The 17,270-nt window shown below is 47.3% G+C and overlaps 1 protein-coding gene and 1 long non-coding RNA gene across 2 annotated transcripts; one reads left to right on the top strand and one right to left on the bottom strand.

The window, feature by feature from the left end:
* Nucleotides 1-354: 354 nt before the first annotated feature.
* On the bottom strand, nt 355-7,184 carry LOC147119713 (uncharacterized). Its single transcript, XM_085985205.1, has 3 exons — nt 6,079-7,184; nt 2,061-2,219; nt 355-1,948 (listed from the first exon to the last, which is right to left on the bottom strand). The coding sequence occupies exons 2-3, from the start codon at nt 2,164-2,166 to the stop codon at nt 999-1,001; spliced, it is 1,056 nt and encodes a 351-aa protein (XP_085841331.1). The 5' UTR covers nt 2,167-2,219; nt 6,079-7,184; the 3' UTR covers nt 355-998.
* Nucleotides 5,620-17,007, top strand: LOC147119714 (uncharacterized). Its single transcript, XR_015078067.1, has 4 exons — nt 5,620-6,152; nt 8,506-8,628; nt 11,179-11,273; nt 13,732-17,007. It is a non-coding gene; the product is annotated as an uncharacterized LOC147119714 (long non-coding RNA).
* The last annotated feature ends 263 nt before the right edge of the window (nt 17,008-17,270 follow it).

Raw genomic sequence — 17,270 nt, forward strand, 5'->3', positions numbered from 1 at the left:
TTGGGGCCTCACCTATTCGCCACATTTATTTATGACTTAGATGATGGGATAGAGAGCTACATATCCAAGTTTTCCGATGACACAAAGATAGGTGGCATGTAAGCAGTGTAGATGGAAGCATAAAATTTCAGAGATCTTAATAGATTAAGTGAATGGCAAAACTGAGGCAAATGGATTTCAAACGTGTGAGGTCATCCACTAGGAACTAAAAAGGATAGATCAGGATACATTTTAAATAGTGAAAATATAGAAGCAGTGGAGGTCCAAAGAGACTTAGGGGGTCCTTGTACATAGATCGTTAAACTGTCATGGAGAGGAACAGAAAATAATTAAAGAGGCTAATGGAATGCTGCGCTTTATATCTAGAGGACTGGAGTACAAGGAGGTAGAAGTTGTGCTACAGCTGTACAAATCCATGGTTAGACCATACCTGGGGGTTATTTTGGCCAAAGGGTGAAAACAGGCGCTAAATGGGTGCTGTACCAAATGGGCGCCTGTTTGAAAATCTGGCGATCATGAGACCAGCTGCGACCATCAGCATATGTGCCAGAGGGTCAATCACAGGAGGTGGAGGAGGAATGGGGGAAGCACCAGAGACTTCCAGCTAGACAAGCCGCACCTGGGAGGGACGCTCATCACAATCTAATTGAACAGAGCTTTAGAGACCAGCTCCACCAGACCCCAGAGAACTGTGGCCACACGAGGTACCTTCCACCAGAGAGTCCATCATCTGCACTCAATCCGGTCACCCCTTCCCCCTGAAGATCACAGTAAGAGACCACCGATTCCACCACTACCCAATTACCATAATCAATGTTTTATACACATCACAAACAAAATATATAAATATGACAGAAACAACATCACTTAAAAACATTAAATTGTTCACCCTGGGGTTTACCCTCAGTGGCTATCTATAAGTGCTGTTGGGTAATCTGGTGCTTCTACAAAGTGCAGCCCCACTGTCAGCAGCAGGCGAGGTGGAGGCTGCTCAGAATCTAGAGAGGGAGGTTCAGATGTCCTCCTGGGATGCCCTCAAGAGGCTGAGGGCCGTGATGGCCCGCCTTACATTGCATCATCCCAGCATGGGCTTCAGCAGTCTGGGCCGCCTGGGTGACAGGCAATGGCAAGAGCAATGGTGGAGTGGCGGGGGAGGGAGCAGGGATGCTGTTATCCGGAGAGAGGCCCGTAGGTTCCTGCTCCATGATTCCCATGCCACTACCTAGGCGGCTTCTGTTCAGCCAGCCAAATGATCTGATGGAGGACAGATCTACATCGGAGACACCCCGCAAACCCCTTTCAACCGAGGAGCCCAGAGCCACAAGGGCAGCTGCCTGAGCTTCCATTGCAGCAGTTTGCCGCTCCATGGAAGCTGCAATGACTGCAGTGGAAGCTCGGACCTCAGTCATCAGACGCTGCATGATGTCGGGCTCCGCAGGTCGCTGGCTGGAAGTCACCAGCCTCCCCACGCTGGAGAAGATGGGTTCCAGGCTCTGGGTCCAGCCCCGGGCCAAGGTGGAGACGGACTCCACCATCCCTCTCGCCATGACCAGTAGGCTCTCAGGCAGGCTCTCCATTGCAACAAGCATTTGGTTTGTCGCATCCATTAGCCTTCTTCTGAAGCTTGGCCCTGCGAGGTCCTCATCCGACTCCTCTCCAGCAGAACTAGTGCGAGACCTCGCCCCCTGGAAATGTGGCATCTGTGTTCCTTCCACCCAGCGTGGCTGCTGCCCGCTATTGCCCGGTGCATCCCTCAGTGAAGCTTCCTCTTCTAAGCCAGCCTCTATGTTGCTCGTGGTGCCGGCCTCTGAGCGGTTGCCTGCAACAGTGGTAGCCAGTGACACAGTGCATTCGTCCTTGCTCTCCTCCTCTTCCACCAGGGAGTGAGCTGGCTGTTGCTCTTGCTGAACCTGCTCCACGGGACGAGGTGCATCTTGCTCCTGGGAATCTGCAATGTAAAGCGGGAAAGGATTAGGGTGCAGCGATAGTGAGGATCTCTTTTGGGCGATAAGAGACAAGGAATAGGCCGCATCTGCAAGGAAGCCGCAGTGGCAACATACCTCTCTGCGAGATGCCCTCTGCTCTGCCTCTGGCCCCACAACCTGCCAAGCCCCTCCCGATCATGGCCAGCACTGCCTCCTCAAAGGGAGTGATCTCTGGAGTCATGCTTCCCCTCTCCCGGTCGGCTCCTGCTGCTGCTTGCCATGTGCTTGTTTTTCCTGGAACAGAAAAAGAGGGGCGATTGTGAAGGAGTGTATTGGCAGGCGTGTTTGTGTGTGTGTGTGTGTGAGAGATGCCTCACATGGTTGAGGAGCAGTGAGATGTGTCTGATATTGGTCCACCCTTTGAGTGTACTCAATTAATTGGGTGCTTAAACAGGTTGTCTGTAAATTAATAAAACTTTAAAGAACCTTAACAAATTAAATTAAAATTTAATTGGCCGAGGTGATGATGCACTCCAGTCCCCGTGGCACCCACCGGTCATGGAAGGCCTCAAGCATGCCGGTGGACACCGCGTGCTCCATCTCCAAGGCCACCCAGGCACGAACATGGCTGTGGAAGAGAGAGGCAGGCAGTCGGGCCCCCTCGACCGCCCACTGTCTGGACCAGTTGAGTGCATTATCACCCCGGCCAATGAAATTTTAATTTAATTTGTTAAGGTTCTAGGTAATAGAAAAATGTTACAGCCTAAAAATTGAAGCCAAGCCTTTCAAGGGGGAAGTTAGGAAACATTTCTACATGCAAAGGTTGTAGGAATTAGGAAATCCCTTCCCTTCCACAATCAGCAGATGTTACTAGGTTATTTGTTCATTTTAAACTGAGATTGATATATTTTTGTTAACCAAAGCTATTAAGGGATATGAGGTAAAGGCAGGTCTATACGTTAGGTCACAGGTCAGCCATGATCTCATTGAATGGAGGAACAGGCTCGTGGGGCTAAGCAGCCTGCTCCAGCTCCTGTGTTCCCTCCATCATAACGTCAGGAATGGGCCTGTTCGCTAATAGTTGTAGTACTCAGCTCCATTCACAACTCCTCAGATAGTGAAGCAGACATATATATGAGTGAGAGGGGAGCAGAGGGTTATGCAGATAGATTTAGATGAGGAAAGGCGGGAGGAGGCTCTAGTGGAGCACAAACAATGAAATGGACTGGTTGGATCGAATGGCCTGTTTCTGTGCCTTATAATTGTGAAAATTGACAGACAGGATGTACTAGAAGGGCTGGGTATGCTTAGAGTGGATAAATCGCCTGGTCCAGATGGCTTGCATCTCAGAATGCTAAGGGAATTGCGGGAGGAGAGAACGGAAGTGCTTGCTATAATTTTCCAATCTTCCCTGGATGTGGGGGAGGTGCCTGAGGATTGGAACGTGGCAAATGTGACACCATTGTTTAAGAAAGGGTGTAAGAACAATCCTAGTAACTGCAGGCCAGTCAGTTTAACATCAGTAGTGGGTAAAGTTTTAGAAACAATAATCAAGGAAAATATTAACGGGCACTTGGAGAGGTTTAAGCTACTTAAGGAGAGCCAACACGGGTTTGTAAAAGGAAGATCGTGTTTGACTACACTAATTGAATTTTTTGATGAAGTAACAGGGAGGATCGTTGAAGGGAATGCATTGGATGTTGTCTACATGGATTTTCGGAAGGCGTTTGACAAAGTACCAAATGGAAGGCTGGTTAACAAAATTGAGGCTCATGGAATAGGTAGGTCAGTGGCAGCTTGCATAAGGAATTGGCTTAACGACAGAAAACAGCTAGTTGTGGTAAATAGCTGTCTTTCAGACTGGAGGATGGTAGACAGTGGTGTTCCCCAAGGGTCAGAACTGGGGCCACTGCTTTTTTGATATATATAAATGACCTGGATATTGGAATACAGAGTAGAATTTCTAAATTTGCTGATGACACCAAACTTGGGGGTGTGGCAAACAGTGAGGATGATAACAATCGACTGCATCAGGACATAGAAAGGCTAGCAGAATGGGCAGACACGTGGCAGATGGAATTTAATACAGAGAAGTGTGAGGTGATGCATTTTGGCAGAAGGAACAGGGAGAGGCAATATACACTTAATGGCACAGTTTTAAAGAGTGTGCAGGGACAGGGGGACCTGGGAGTTAATGTACATAGGTCCCTGAAGGTGGCAGGACATATTGAGAGACTGGTTAGCAAAGCATATGGGATCTTGGGTTTCATAAATAGAGGTATTGAGTACAAAAGTAGAGAAGTTATGCTGAATCTTCATAAAACGCTGGTTAGGCCACAGCTGGAGTATTGTGTCCAGTTCTGGTCACCACACTTTCGGAAGGACATGAATGCACTTGAGAGGGTGCAGAGGAGATTTACCAGAATGGTTCTGGGGATGGGGGGTGTTAGCTGCAAGGACAGGTTGGAAAGCGGGATTTGTTTTCATTAGAGCAAAGGAGGTTGAGGGGTGATTTGATAGAGGTGTACAAGATTATGATGGGTTTGGATAGGCTGTTCCCACTAGTTGATGGTACAAAGACTAGGGGACACAGATTTAAGGTTTTGGCAAGAGTTACAGTTGGGATGTGAGGAAAAACATTTTATGCAGCGAGTGATGAGATCCTGGAACTCGCTGCCGATGGAAGTGGTGGAAACGGAGACACTCAATGTTTTCAAGGGGGGACTGGATAGGCACTTGAGGGAAATAAACTTGCAGGGCTACGGGGATAGAGCGGGGGGATGGGACTGACTGGACTGTTCTACAGAGAGCTGGCATGGACTCGATGGGCCTAATGCCTCTTTCTGTGCCGTTATGTCTCTATGGCTCTATGACATTGTCCCTTTAAAGAGACACAGAGGCACTGCCACTTTAAACAGACACAGAGACACTGCCCCTTTAAACAGACACAGTGACACTGCCCCTTGAAACAGACACAGTGACACTGCCCCTTGAAACAGACACAGTGACACTGCTCCTTGAAACAGACACAGACACTGCCCCTTGAAACAGACACAGAGACACTGCCCCTTTAAACAGATAGAGACACTGCCCCTTTAAACAGACACAGAGACACTGCCCCTTTAAACAGGCACAGAGACACTGCCCCTTTAAACAGGCAGAGTTTTATATCGCCGATCCTTCATCATCGCTGGGTTAAAATCCTGGAACTCCCTCCCTAACAGCACTGTGGGAGTACCTTCACTACACAGACTGCAGCAGTTCAAGCAGGCGGCTCACTACCACCTTCTCAAGGGCAACTAGGGATGGGCAATAAATGCTGGCCTTGTCAGCGACGCCCACATCCCATAAACAAATTAGACAAAATATAAGTGTTGCCCTAAAGCGGGCACTTGTTGCGATGATTGTTGTTTGATCACTGTGGGGCAACCCAGTCTCACCCTTATTGGTCCATCAAAAAGACCCAATGACTGAGGATCGGTTTCGATTCGCATCGCCTTTTCCACTCAATCCCATCCGACCTGACAAGAGGCTGTCTCTCAATCAGCACGGACACCCATTGGACGAGAAAAATGCTGACGTCACTGGTCAGAAGGATTTGATTAAAGCTGAGATTTAATTGGTCAACGCACGGTTAGAGTCCCGTATAAAGTTTTAGTGAGCAGGCAATTGTTTCTCTCTCCCTGCCCTCAGTTTGTTTTCCTTCTGTCTTTAGTTGGGAACCAAAAAGTTTCGGGTTGAATCTGGAGCAGTTTCTGTGCTGATGCTGTTTGAGATAGTTGCTGTAATCTCTTATTTAATTATTTATAGGCCGCAGGTTAACCGGCGTGTTTGGTTTTCCAAGTCTTGGGGCGAACTCCTGGTTTCGGCTGCTTGATTCCTTCTGATTTAGGCTAAGCCTCTTTTGTAAGCTACTCGGCCGGGAGTGCAGCGCCGCAATCCTAAGAACATAAATAGGCCACTTGGCCACCCGCGCCTGCTCTGCCATCATTTCTGAGCTTCCTTCACTCTTTCCTCTATTTGCTGCCACATTACCGTGTCTTCAAGATATGTTAATGGTCATTCCTAACTGAGCTGATTGTCTCCTTCTGATGCAGACAGTCATTCGGTGTAAAACTAGCAGGTATGGAGAGTGGTGCCAAAATCAATTTACCTTGTAAACCTTGGAGATGTGGACTTCCAAAGGCTGTGGTGAGCCCTCTGAACAGGAAGAACTCTGCGATTCCGGTAAGTTGCTTTTTCTTTCTACTCACACTGTCTCTAATCCAGATGTTTGGGAGATCCTGGTTTAGCGGCCGAGTCTGAAGAAGGTCCACTCGGTGTCCTGGATGTTTAATGTCTCCTGACTATTAGAATGATCTCTTTTCTAATGGTGTTAATCTTGAGAGACTTTCTTTCATGTAGCGCCTTTCATAACCTCGATGTCCCAAAGCGCCTTGCGCCCATGAAGACATTAAGTGTAGTCACTTAAGTTGTGATGTGAGCGTGGAGATTAATCTCAGCCCAGATCTAATGGCTTGCCCCACATCTTTCCACTGTCTAATCTTACTCCGGGTTTGTAGAGATGAACTAGATGTAAGTAGAATTTTTACCTTGCCAGTTGGGTGTTGGAGGGGCCCTTGGTCTCGGGAGCTGTGATGGTGATACTAGTCCGCAGGCCTGGGGTAGTCTTCAGGCTCTAGTTCACTTGCTGGACCTTAACGGTTTGTTAAATTTTGAAAGTACTTTGCAAACTTGTTAGGAATCTGATTGATTGTACCATTTAATTTTTAATCAAACGGTCAAAGATGAATTAAAACAAATTAAACCCGGTCAATCTGCAACTCTTGATCATAAAATGGGCGGAGTTTACTGATCCACTTGTGTCGAGCTGTGGTTCAGCTGGTACCACCCACACCTGAAGGTTAATTCCCACTACAGACACTTGCCTAGAAAAATCTAGGCTGACACTAGTGCAGGACTGAGGGACCGCTGCATTTGCTGGAGGGTGAGATGTTGAACCGAGGTCCTGTCTGCTCTCGGAGATGTAAAGATTCTGACACCGGTTGAAGAGCAGGGAGTTCTCCTTGGTGTCCTGGCCAATAGTTATCCCTCAATCCGCATCAATAAAAAGCAGATTATTTGGGCACTATCATTGTGGGAGCTTGCTGTGCGCAAATTGGCTGCTGCGTTTCCAACATTACAACAAGACTGGAGCTAATGTTAAATTCCCCCTTTGCTACAATTAGTGTCAGCTGTGGCTCAGTTGGTCGCGCACTTGCGTGAGTCAAAGTTTCTGGTTCAATTCCCACTCCAAATTACTGTTTGGGAGTTTGCTTTGTGCAAATTGGCTGCTGCGTTTCCCACACTACGACAGTGACTCCACTTCAAAAGTACTTCTTTGGCTGTAAAGCGCTTTGAGACGTTTGGCGGTCGAAGAGGCGCTATATTGATGCAAGTCTTTATTTCCCAAGAAAATCTGAACTTGGACCCGCCCGATGCTATAGGACAACAGGAAGAGGCGGAGGCAATTTAGCCCCTCGAGCAATATTCTGCCGTTCAATGAGATCATGGCTGATTGTGACCTAACTCATACCCGCCTTTGCCCCTTATCCCCTAATACCTTTGATTAACACACCTGAGACTGAGTTAAATTTAACATTTGAGCTAGCGTCAATTGTTACTTGCAGACGAGTGTTCCTAACTTCTACCGCCCTCTGTACTGTCATCTCTCCGAGTAATGTTTCACTTTTTACACCGAACCTGGTACTGCTGGGTTTTAGACACTTTTTCGATGTGAAGTTTACTTTTCAAACTTTGCCCCGCCTCTGTCTCTCGGTGACCTGCCCGTCCGACCCGACTATCCACGTGGTCCACTCGAGTGACTCAGGCGCTCGGGAGTCTAGGCTCACAACGCCAGACCAGGCTGGGTTCAAATTACTGCCGTGAAGAGTGTCCCGGAGAGTGTTCAACTTCTCACTGGAACCTAACCCATTGCCCGCTGCAGTCTCTGGGCTGGAAGTTCCCGGAGGATTATAACCGGCTGGGTTAGAATGCAATGTCATCCTTTGCTCGAGTGGCTTGAGAGGGAATGAAGAACTGTTCTGACTCGGGTTAGTGTCTCTCTAACGCTGGGCTGGGATCTCTTTCAAGGCTTGTGATGCAAGATGTGTCTATAATCCTAGAATCCTCTTAAAGCGCAACTTCTGCTTTTGTGACCGACAACCTGCGATGCCCCGGGAGCGCCCGCCGTTTAAATCTAATATCGAGTTAGGAATGGGTCTGTTTGGTGCTTGTATACATACTCCTAAAATCCAGCGAACCCGAGCGAGTAATTTTCAAGGTTTGGGGGGGCCGAGGATTTACCCCGTTCCTTTATTAACCGCTCACCCTCTATACACGGAAGGGCTGCGGATTCCTACTCCGGGGGGTGTCTCTTGTGGGGTCGGGGGCTAAATCCAGACTCGGATCCTGGAGTTTGTGTAACAGTGGCTGTAGACTGGCTCAGAATATCGGCTTGGCCTCAGTATCTCAGTTTAAGAGCTTTGACCGCCCCCCCCTTCCTAAACTCCTGCCTCTCTCTCTCCTCCTGTCTCTGCAGAGGGCGGAGCGTCCAGCGCCGAATCCCCACCACTCCCCCGAACACGGTAAATTCGCTGGCGGCCGGGAGACGGTCCACCGACGGCCGACTGTCCGCTGCTGAGGGTCCGACCCAGCCTCTAGGGTAAGTAATGCCGAGTCTCCCTCAACCTACAGTGTCGGAGTCCTTTAGATTGGCCGTGTCACCATTCAATCTCTCCGTTGGCCGCGGAGACCAGGCTCAATGTGAGGAATGAGTTCGGGTTTCCAGGAATGATCCAGGATCTCAAGACCCTGCCTGATACTATCCGGCTTGTCTGTGCTCCCTCTCCGCCGACCGGTGACTACCGAAGGATTGGTGATTAGCTTCGTTGAGTTGGGGTTCGAACTGGTTTCAACATAGATTTTAGGGGGGATTGTTGCTGCCAGAAATGTAACATAGCACTAATTTAAAAAGCAGATCCTCCAAGGTAGCAATCTCTAGATTATTCCCAGTGCCACGTCCTAGTGAGCAGAAATGGGAGGTGAATGAATGGCTAGAGACATGGTGAGAGGGCTTCAGATCCCTCGGACATTGGGACCACTTCAAGAAGGCCGGCTTGCACCAGAACAAAGCTGGGACTAATACTTGTGGAAAAGTTAGTCAATGTTGGGAGGGTTTAAACTAATTCGGCAGTATGGTTGGGCACCAATATGTAGTATTTATGAAGTAGAAATAAGATGTACACTACTGAGTTCTAGTTAGAAATACAGAATTGGGTGGGATCATAGTAAATAAAGTCCAAGTTAGGTTTGGTGTGAATGCATGAAGTGCGCTTAAGTTTGGTGAGCTGCAGGTGCAAAAACACCACGGATATGATGCGCTAACGAGAACAGGCGCAAATGTGAGGATTGGGTGCTTCATATCATGGTTCCAAGGTCTTCAGGAGAGATGGAGGGGGGGGGGGAATCAAGAACGAGGGGTAGCAATTTTGATTGAGGAAAATATTCTAAAATGTCCTTGAGGGATCAAAGGCAGAATCTTTGATTGTCGTTGAGAAACAGTGTGGAGATATTGGGCTACTTGGGGTATTTTATAGGCCATTAAATAGTGAAGGAGATACATGGGCAGATTTTTCAAAAACGAGATGCATGAACGATGGTGATAATGGGAGACTTTAACTCCCTCTATGGAATGGGGCAGTGATTTTCAAGGAGGGAATTCGGGTGTGTTCAGGAGAAATTTATTGATATATTTATTAGCCAAAGAGGAAAGGAGGCATTGCTGGATGTAGTCCTGGGAACTAACTCGATCAATTGGCGAATGTAACATTTGGATAGCATCTCGAATATTTATCATAGTATGGTAAGATTTAGCCTAGTTATGGAGGGCTATTTCAGTGAATTGATTAGGATCTGGCCTGGGTAAATTGGAGTTGCAAGGCTTGAAGTCACATGACAAACCGTGAGGATGAAACCAATCGACTGCAACAGGACATAGAAAGGCTAGCAGAATAGGCAGACAAGTGGCAGATGGAATTTACTAGTGAAGTGAGGTGATGCACTTTGGCAGAAGGAACAGGGAGAGGCAATATACACTTGATGGCACAACTTTAAAGTGTGCAGGGACAGGGGGACCTGGGAGTTAATGTGCACAGGTCCCTGAAGGTGGCAGGACATTGAGTGGTTAACAAAACATATGGCATCTAGGGCTTAATAGAGGTATTCAGTACAAAAGTAGAGAAGTTATGCTCATGCTTTATAAAGCGCTGGTTAGGCCACAATGGGAGTATTGCGTCCAGTTGTGGTCACCACACTTCAGGAAGGATGTGAAAGTCCTTGAGGGTACAGATGAGATTTACCAGAATGGTTCCAGGGATGAGTAATTGCAATTACGTGGATAGTGAAGCTGGGGTGGTTCTCCTTGGAGCAGAGGCGGCTAATCGGCTGTTTAAGAGTTTAAAAATCAAAGGGTTTAGAAAAAGAAACTTCTTCCAATGGCTGAAGGGTAGCTCACGAGGGCACAGATTTAAGGTGATTGGCGAAAGAACCAGAGGCGACATGAGAAACAGTGGTTAGTATTTGGAATGCACTGCCTGCTGGGATGGTGGATGCCGACTGAACAGTAGCCTTAAAGGGAATTGGATAAATACTTGCAGGGGATAAAAGTGCATGGATATGGATTGCACGCCGAAAGAACAGGCGCAGACTCTCGAACTCTACTCTCTGGATATCGTGACTGTCGGCCTTGCTCTGCCGGCTCCTCACTTCACAGATCACTGGCTGCACGTGGAACAGTCAGCTCGAATGCTGTTTGAAGACTCGCCTTGTTAATTCAGCCTGGTTACATCCCGCGAGCCGGGGTTGCTGTTCATTGAGCCTCTTTAAACTGGACAGAAATCTGCTGGCTTCTCCCACCTGCCCAATTTGGTCTCCTTTGAGAACTGGCTGGTCTTGGTGGTAATTTCTCCCACCGCCAGTTGCTCATATCTAGACTTCACCAGTAATTTGTCCGGTAAATTAAGCTCGAGTTCCTTTCCAGAATAGTGGCCGATTCACCAGGTAGTTAACTCCCACAGTCAGGACTAACTGAATATGGTATTAATAGCCAACAGGTTTCACTTGGTTCCATATAACGCTTCCGTATTGCAGCCTGAAGATGGTCTCCCTCTGAAAGATAATTGGATGTTAAATGAATCGCCCTCTCTCCCGGCAGGCTTGCTGCAGCCCAACAATCGGGAGGTGCTCGAGGTCACGTGGTGATCCCCGGAGACCCAAGCTGACTCTGCCTCGAACTCCCACAGTTCTCAAGTAAGTTGCAAACACACGTCGGTCCGAACTGGGCTTGTTCCTTCAGTGTCCAGCTTCCCCAATGACTTTTTTTTGGGGCGGTGCATTTTAACCGAGAATCAGTGGGATAAATGCATGGCTCCTGTTGCAACTGTTCTTTCTCTCGGTCGCGGGTCTGATGGGTACCAGGGAAAGATTGCCTTGTTTCCCTTGCCAATAGTTGGGCTAGAGCCCTGCATACAGCTTTGGGGTCACCATTAAAGGAAATGTGATTGCACTAAAAGTACAAGGGAGATTTACCAGGATGTTGACGGGACTGGAGAGCTTTAGCAATGAGGAATGATTGGATGGGCTGGGGTGGTTTTCTCGGAAGAGATTTAATTGAGGTGTATAAACTGGGGTCTAGCTAGTGGATAGGACGGACCTATTTCAGTTGGGGGTCAATAACCAGGGGTAACAGATTGAAAGTCTTCAGAGGAGTTTAGAAATTTTCACCCAGAAGGGGGTGGGGGGGGTCTGGAACTCGCTGCCTGAAAGGGTGGTAGAGGCAGAGACTCTCATCGCATTACCTAGTACTTGGATATGCACAAAGTGTAGTAACCTGTAACGATACGAACCAAAAGATGGAAAGTGGGATTAGACTAGATGGCTATGTCGACATACATGATGAGGCGAATGGCATCCTTCTGTACCGTAAACTTCCGATTGTGATTTCCACCAATCCCGGTTCACCACATTGAGCCTCTATCTGCTGTTGTCACCCGTGCTAACTGCTCTCCTGTCAAATCAAACCTCGAGAGTTTCGGATTGGTTATTAAGTAAATTAATGCCGCCCAAAAGTCAGTGTCCAGATATTTCCTTTTGAGATCTGTGTAAATTCTAAATTCACGCCACTTCTTGCAGTGATTCCCTGGGTTAAACGCACCACTTAATAATTAAAACCGATCGAAGCTTAATTCCTTAGTCTGGACCTGATTTCTACCGCTTCAGCGGAGTGTTGAACCATCAGGTGTCCCCACTATCCATTTAGAGTAAGAGGTGGGGATGGGGAATGACTCCAGTGTACTGTCACCTCCTAAATGGTCTTGAATCGGATTCTGAGGCGTTGGCTCCCTGTCTGTTGTCCGTGCGTGAGGCTCAAACCCGCGCAGTTCAGTTATCTAACCAGGAACTAGCGACCCTCCAGTGACTCTGGGGCCGAGGGGAAGTAGGACTGGGAATAGAAGTGACAGATATAGCAGATCTGGTGATTTTTGAAGTTCAGTCAGATTAGCGATCGCAGCCCCGCTAATGGGTGACCTGTGCTACGGAAGTCTACAGGACTCCGAGCTGGTCTCGCTCACCCCGAAGGTTTGAGCCTTCACTCGATGCTGGAGGACATTGTCCCTCCGAATACCTGAACGTAAATAGCCCGAGACCTAGCTAGAGGATCATCACCAGTTGACCCATGACTTGAAGTGAAGCCCCCTATAGTTCAGGTCCTGGCACCTGGCCTAATTCCTGCTCACCTTGTAAATTACTGGGGTTGGGGTGCAAATTGAACCTGGCTTTTCTTGGGAATTCGCCACTTTTGTGGGAGTGAGGCAGGGAGGAGACAGCTGCGGCTCAGTTGGGAGCACCTTCGCCTGAGTGAGAAGGTTGTGATTTCAAGTCTCTCTGCAAAAACCTGTACAATAATCTAGGCTGACACTGCAGTGCAATACTGAGAGTGCTGCACTGTTGCTGGTGCTCGCCTTTCAGATGAGACATTAAACCCAGGCCCGCCTGTTCTCCGATGGACGTAAAATCTCCCATGGCACTAATTCGAGAAACAGCGGAGTCATCCGCGGTGTGCTGGCCAATATTATTCCATCAATCAACGTCAGTGAAACAGATTATCTGCAACAATACAAGAAAATACTGCAGATGCTGGAAATCTCAAATAAAAACAGAAAATGCTGGAGATGCTCAGCAGGTCCGGCAGCATCTGAGAAACAGATTTAACGTTTCATGTCGATTGACCTTTCGTCAGAACTGGAAAAAAGCAGGAAATGAAACAGATTTTTAAGCAAGTGCAGGGACTGGGAAAGTGGGGAGGGGATTAAAGAACAAAGGGGAAGGTCTGTGATAGGATACAAGGCAGGAGAGGTTCCAGGCAAAAGCAGGTGGTAATGGGACAGGTTAAGAAACAAAGTTAGATTAAACAGATTTCTAGTCTTTGTGGGAGCTTGTGTGCAGATTGGCTGGCACGTTTCTTACATTACAACAGTGACTACACTTCCAAGTTCTGAAGCATTTTGGGACATGATGAGCTTTATAAAACAGGTCTTAAAATAAACTTTGCTTTCTCTTTGGGAGAGCTTGAATTATGTTCGTGTGAATCAGGTTCATTTAAGAATAGACTGTCTAATTCGTAGTGTTGGCCAGACTGCGTGAACTAACTGCCAACTCCGCTTTTCTGGGTGAACTAACCACATCTGTGCTTTCCTTTACCCCCTAGGTGGTCCAGGAGCCATGTATACTGGAGGCCAATGAGCTCGGAGGAGCGGGAAATGTCGACAATCGCTCGATTACAAAGGGAGACGGCAGAGCACAGGCGGCTCAACGAAGCAATGATGCATCTCGCGATTGCTGGCACAAGTAAACTGGCTGACTGCGCATGGCTGATCTGGAAGAGATTCCACGTGTACCTTTTGTAGGGAGGTGTCTATAGCCAGTGTTGGAGAGATGAAATGCAAGGTTCATTAATGCTATTTCGTGAGGATGGCTTTAGATAGTCCAGACTATTTGTAACCCACTGAACTATGGGGAGAAGGCTGGTGTGTATGGGGTGCATAGGTTGTATTGCCTTCTAAGTAATTCAGATTCTGTTTCTACAACTGGAGCTCTACCTGCGATGATCATCTAGAGTTGAGTTCAATTTGATTTCCCAACATTGTCCATTCTAAAAGCTCATCTTTCATGATTGCCACTGTCAGCAGTTTCATCGGAAAGTCTGTTCTACAAGGGAAAGAATCCCGGACCGTTAGCCAATTCCATGAGTTAGTTGATCAGAGGCTGATGGTCAGTATTTAACACAGTGGCAGAGGCTAATAATTGGGTCTGTTTGAAGATCAGCTTCTTATCTGCTGAGCTTGGAGTCACCAGTCGTCTCTATCTGTATTGTATCTTCCACTTGGGGAAGTCTCTTCCCAGCAGGATGGCCTGGCACCACATCCCTACTGAGCATCCCGGGGATGGATATTGCTGAATGCTTTCACTGGCACTGAGTGACTTCAGAGTGACCTCAATTCCTCCTGGGGCCCCAGATCATTCTTCCTGTGCTGATACTTAAGGCAGTAGCCAAACGACACCGCTCCATTCTGTCTTGTGCTTTTAACTCCAGCTCATCCTTTCAAGTTCACTTCAGCTGCATCCCTGTTGGGTTGCGTCCAGCTCCACATTTGCTTAGGATCCTTGTCAGGAATTCAGAATATGACCAATCCAGATCCAGCTTCTCTTCTGGCTAGTGGCATGCAGTACACTTGGGCCACCGGATCATGGTAAATCTATTAGGATAAATGATCTTCCACGAGAAAACATGGGGTGGGGGCTCCCACTGCATCAATGGCCTCCAGGATCTTGCCCAAGTTGCATTTGTGAGGCAGTTCTATGAAGGAGCGGGCACACCACTGAGCCTGATCATTGCCATATTCCAATGTAGAGCTGCTGACATTTCAAGTGGTGTCCCTCGTGTTTCCCTCTTGAGATGGATGATGGCCAGTGAATTGCTGTCGTTGATGCTCTGCCAGAGTCCAGCAACTCTGCCCCAAAGCGTGAGACTGTCCTGGGCCTTAATCAGCACCGCAATAGGTGGCCCATTTCTCAAGTTCTAGGAGAACTTTAATATTGACCTTGTGCCCTTCTGAGCTGCGTCACTTCAAACGCCCTCCTGTTAATTCTGAAATGGTTCCCCTTGCTCTGCTGATGTATCCAGTTTTATAGAATGTTTCTTGCTGTTCGCCTCCACTTGCACTGCAGCAACCTCTTCAGCTCCTGCTGTGGACTTTCAGTCAATAGGGATTCAAAGTGAAAATCCCACAACTTTTAAAGTCTGGAGGTGATATCCCAAGTGGGAAGCAGGGAGACACCCAGATTTCCAATATGCATGGAAGATTCCACATGACAAACTATAGGTTGACTAAGGGGTTCAGAGATTACATTGTAGGCTGTGGTGCAAACAGGCTATTCGGCCCAACCAGTCCATGCTGGCATTTATGCTCTACTCGAGCCTCCCCCTGTCTTTCATCTAACTCTCTGTAGCCCTCTATTCCCTTCTCCGTTAAGTACATCCATACTATTCGCTTCAACCACTCCCTGTGGTAGCGAGTTCCACATTCTCACCACTGAGTAAAGAAGTTTCTCCTGAATTCCCTATTTGATTTCTTGGTGACTATCTTATATTGATGGCCTCTGGTTAGTTATGCTCTTCCCCACAAGTGGAAACACTCTATCTACTCCAGCAGAACCTTTCATAATTTTAAAGACCTCTTGGGTCACTACTCAGCCTTTTTTTTTCCCCCCAAGAGAAAGGAGACCCAGCCTGTCCATCCTTTGCTGAAGCCAGCTAGTTATCCATTTTGCTGCTTGTCCCCTGACTCTGCATTCTCTGACCTTGTTCTGCATTCTGACTGTTCATCAGTCTCTATGTAATACCTTATTTGAAGGCCTTTTGCAAATCTAGATAAATGACATCTGCATCACCCTTGTCTGCTCTGTTACCTCTTAAATTCAGAGGTTGGACAAACAAGATTTTCCCTTTTGAAATCCATGTTGACTATTCCTTTTTTTGGCGTGTCTAGATTTTCTGTTTTCTCCTTTAGTAGGTATTCCATTTATATTTCCTACCACCATTAAGCTGACTAGTCTATAGTTCCCTCCCTGGACATGTTCTATCTCCTTAAATATAGGTATTTTAGCTAGCCACCAGTCCTCTAGCACCACCATTTTTAACGAATTACTAAATGTAGTATGAGCCTATCTCTTCCCTAGATGATTTTAAAATGTGCAGATGTAACACATCTGAACCAAGGTTTTTTTTAGTTTGATTAGTTTCTTTAATATCAATGCACATTTCTAATTTCGCCTTCCAGCGTCATGTCCACCTGTTCTATCTGAAATACAGAAGCCAAGTAATTATTTAATTTCTGCCATCTCTCTATCGCTGCCTGTGGTATTATTCTGTCCATCTTAGTGGCCCTATTCCCATTCCGACCTGCCTCTTTTTTAGCTTGTCTAAAATATTTTACTACATGTTCCTTGATTTAATTTCATAGTTCCTCTTTGCCTTCCTAATTGTTGACTTCTCTCCTAACCTCGTCGTATTCTCCCTTATGCTCTCCCCTTGCTGTCCACGTAATTAATGTATGCCTCTTTCCTTACCCTCAATTTTTCCCTTGTGGCTTTACTCATCCATAATGTCTCATTAGTGTTCAGTTTGTTTTTAGCAGAATCTCGAGAATGCGAGCTTGTGTGAAGGATACAGTGGGCACTTGCTAGTCAGGTTGAGGGTCAAAGGTGTGCATCGGGTCTTGTGGGCAGACTGGGGAAGGACTGATGCCTTTCCCATCTTGAGTTGATCTACAGGAAGAAATTGGATTCATGAATCCAATGTAAAAATGGCAAATTTGTAGCTAAACCTGGGACTGGGAAAAGAAGTGCTTGTGTGGAAAAACGGGAGGGAATTTGGATGGAGCAGTGTCTGGTACCTATCAGTAGTGTGGCAATGGCAAATGCGTGTTGGGCCTTCATGAGCGGACTGAGCGAGCCGATGCCTTCTTCAATCTTGTGATCTCCTCTCAGGTCAGCACATGAAGAGGATTTCCATCCCGCTCACCAGGCCGATCAATATCCAGCTCCACACACACAGGCCAGCCGAAGGTCACCGGGAGTCCGGATCAGACGAAGAGTACAAACTGTCGCACTTCATCAAGGATCTCCAAAAGTACCCGCCCTCGGTGAGTGAACACCGAGAACCACGGTAACATTTCACCATCCATT

This window comes from Somniosus microcephalus, chromosome 4 (genome assembly GCF_052327205.1).
Source record: "Somniosus microcephalus isolate GS21.2 chromosome 4, FLI_Smic_1.0, whole genome shotgun sequence".
NCBI lineage: Eukaryota > Metazoa > Chordata > Chondrichthyes > Squaliformes > Somniosidae > Somniosus > Somniosus microcephalus.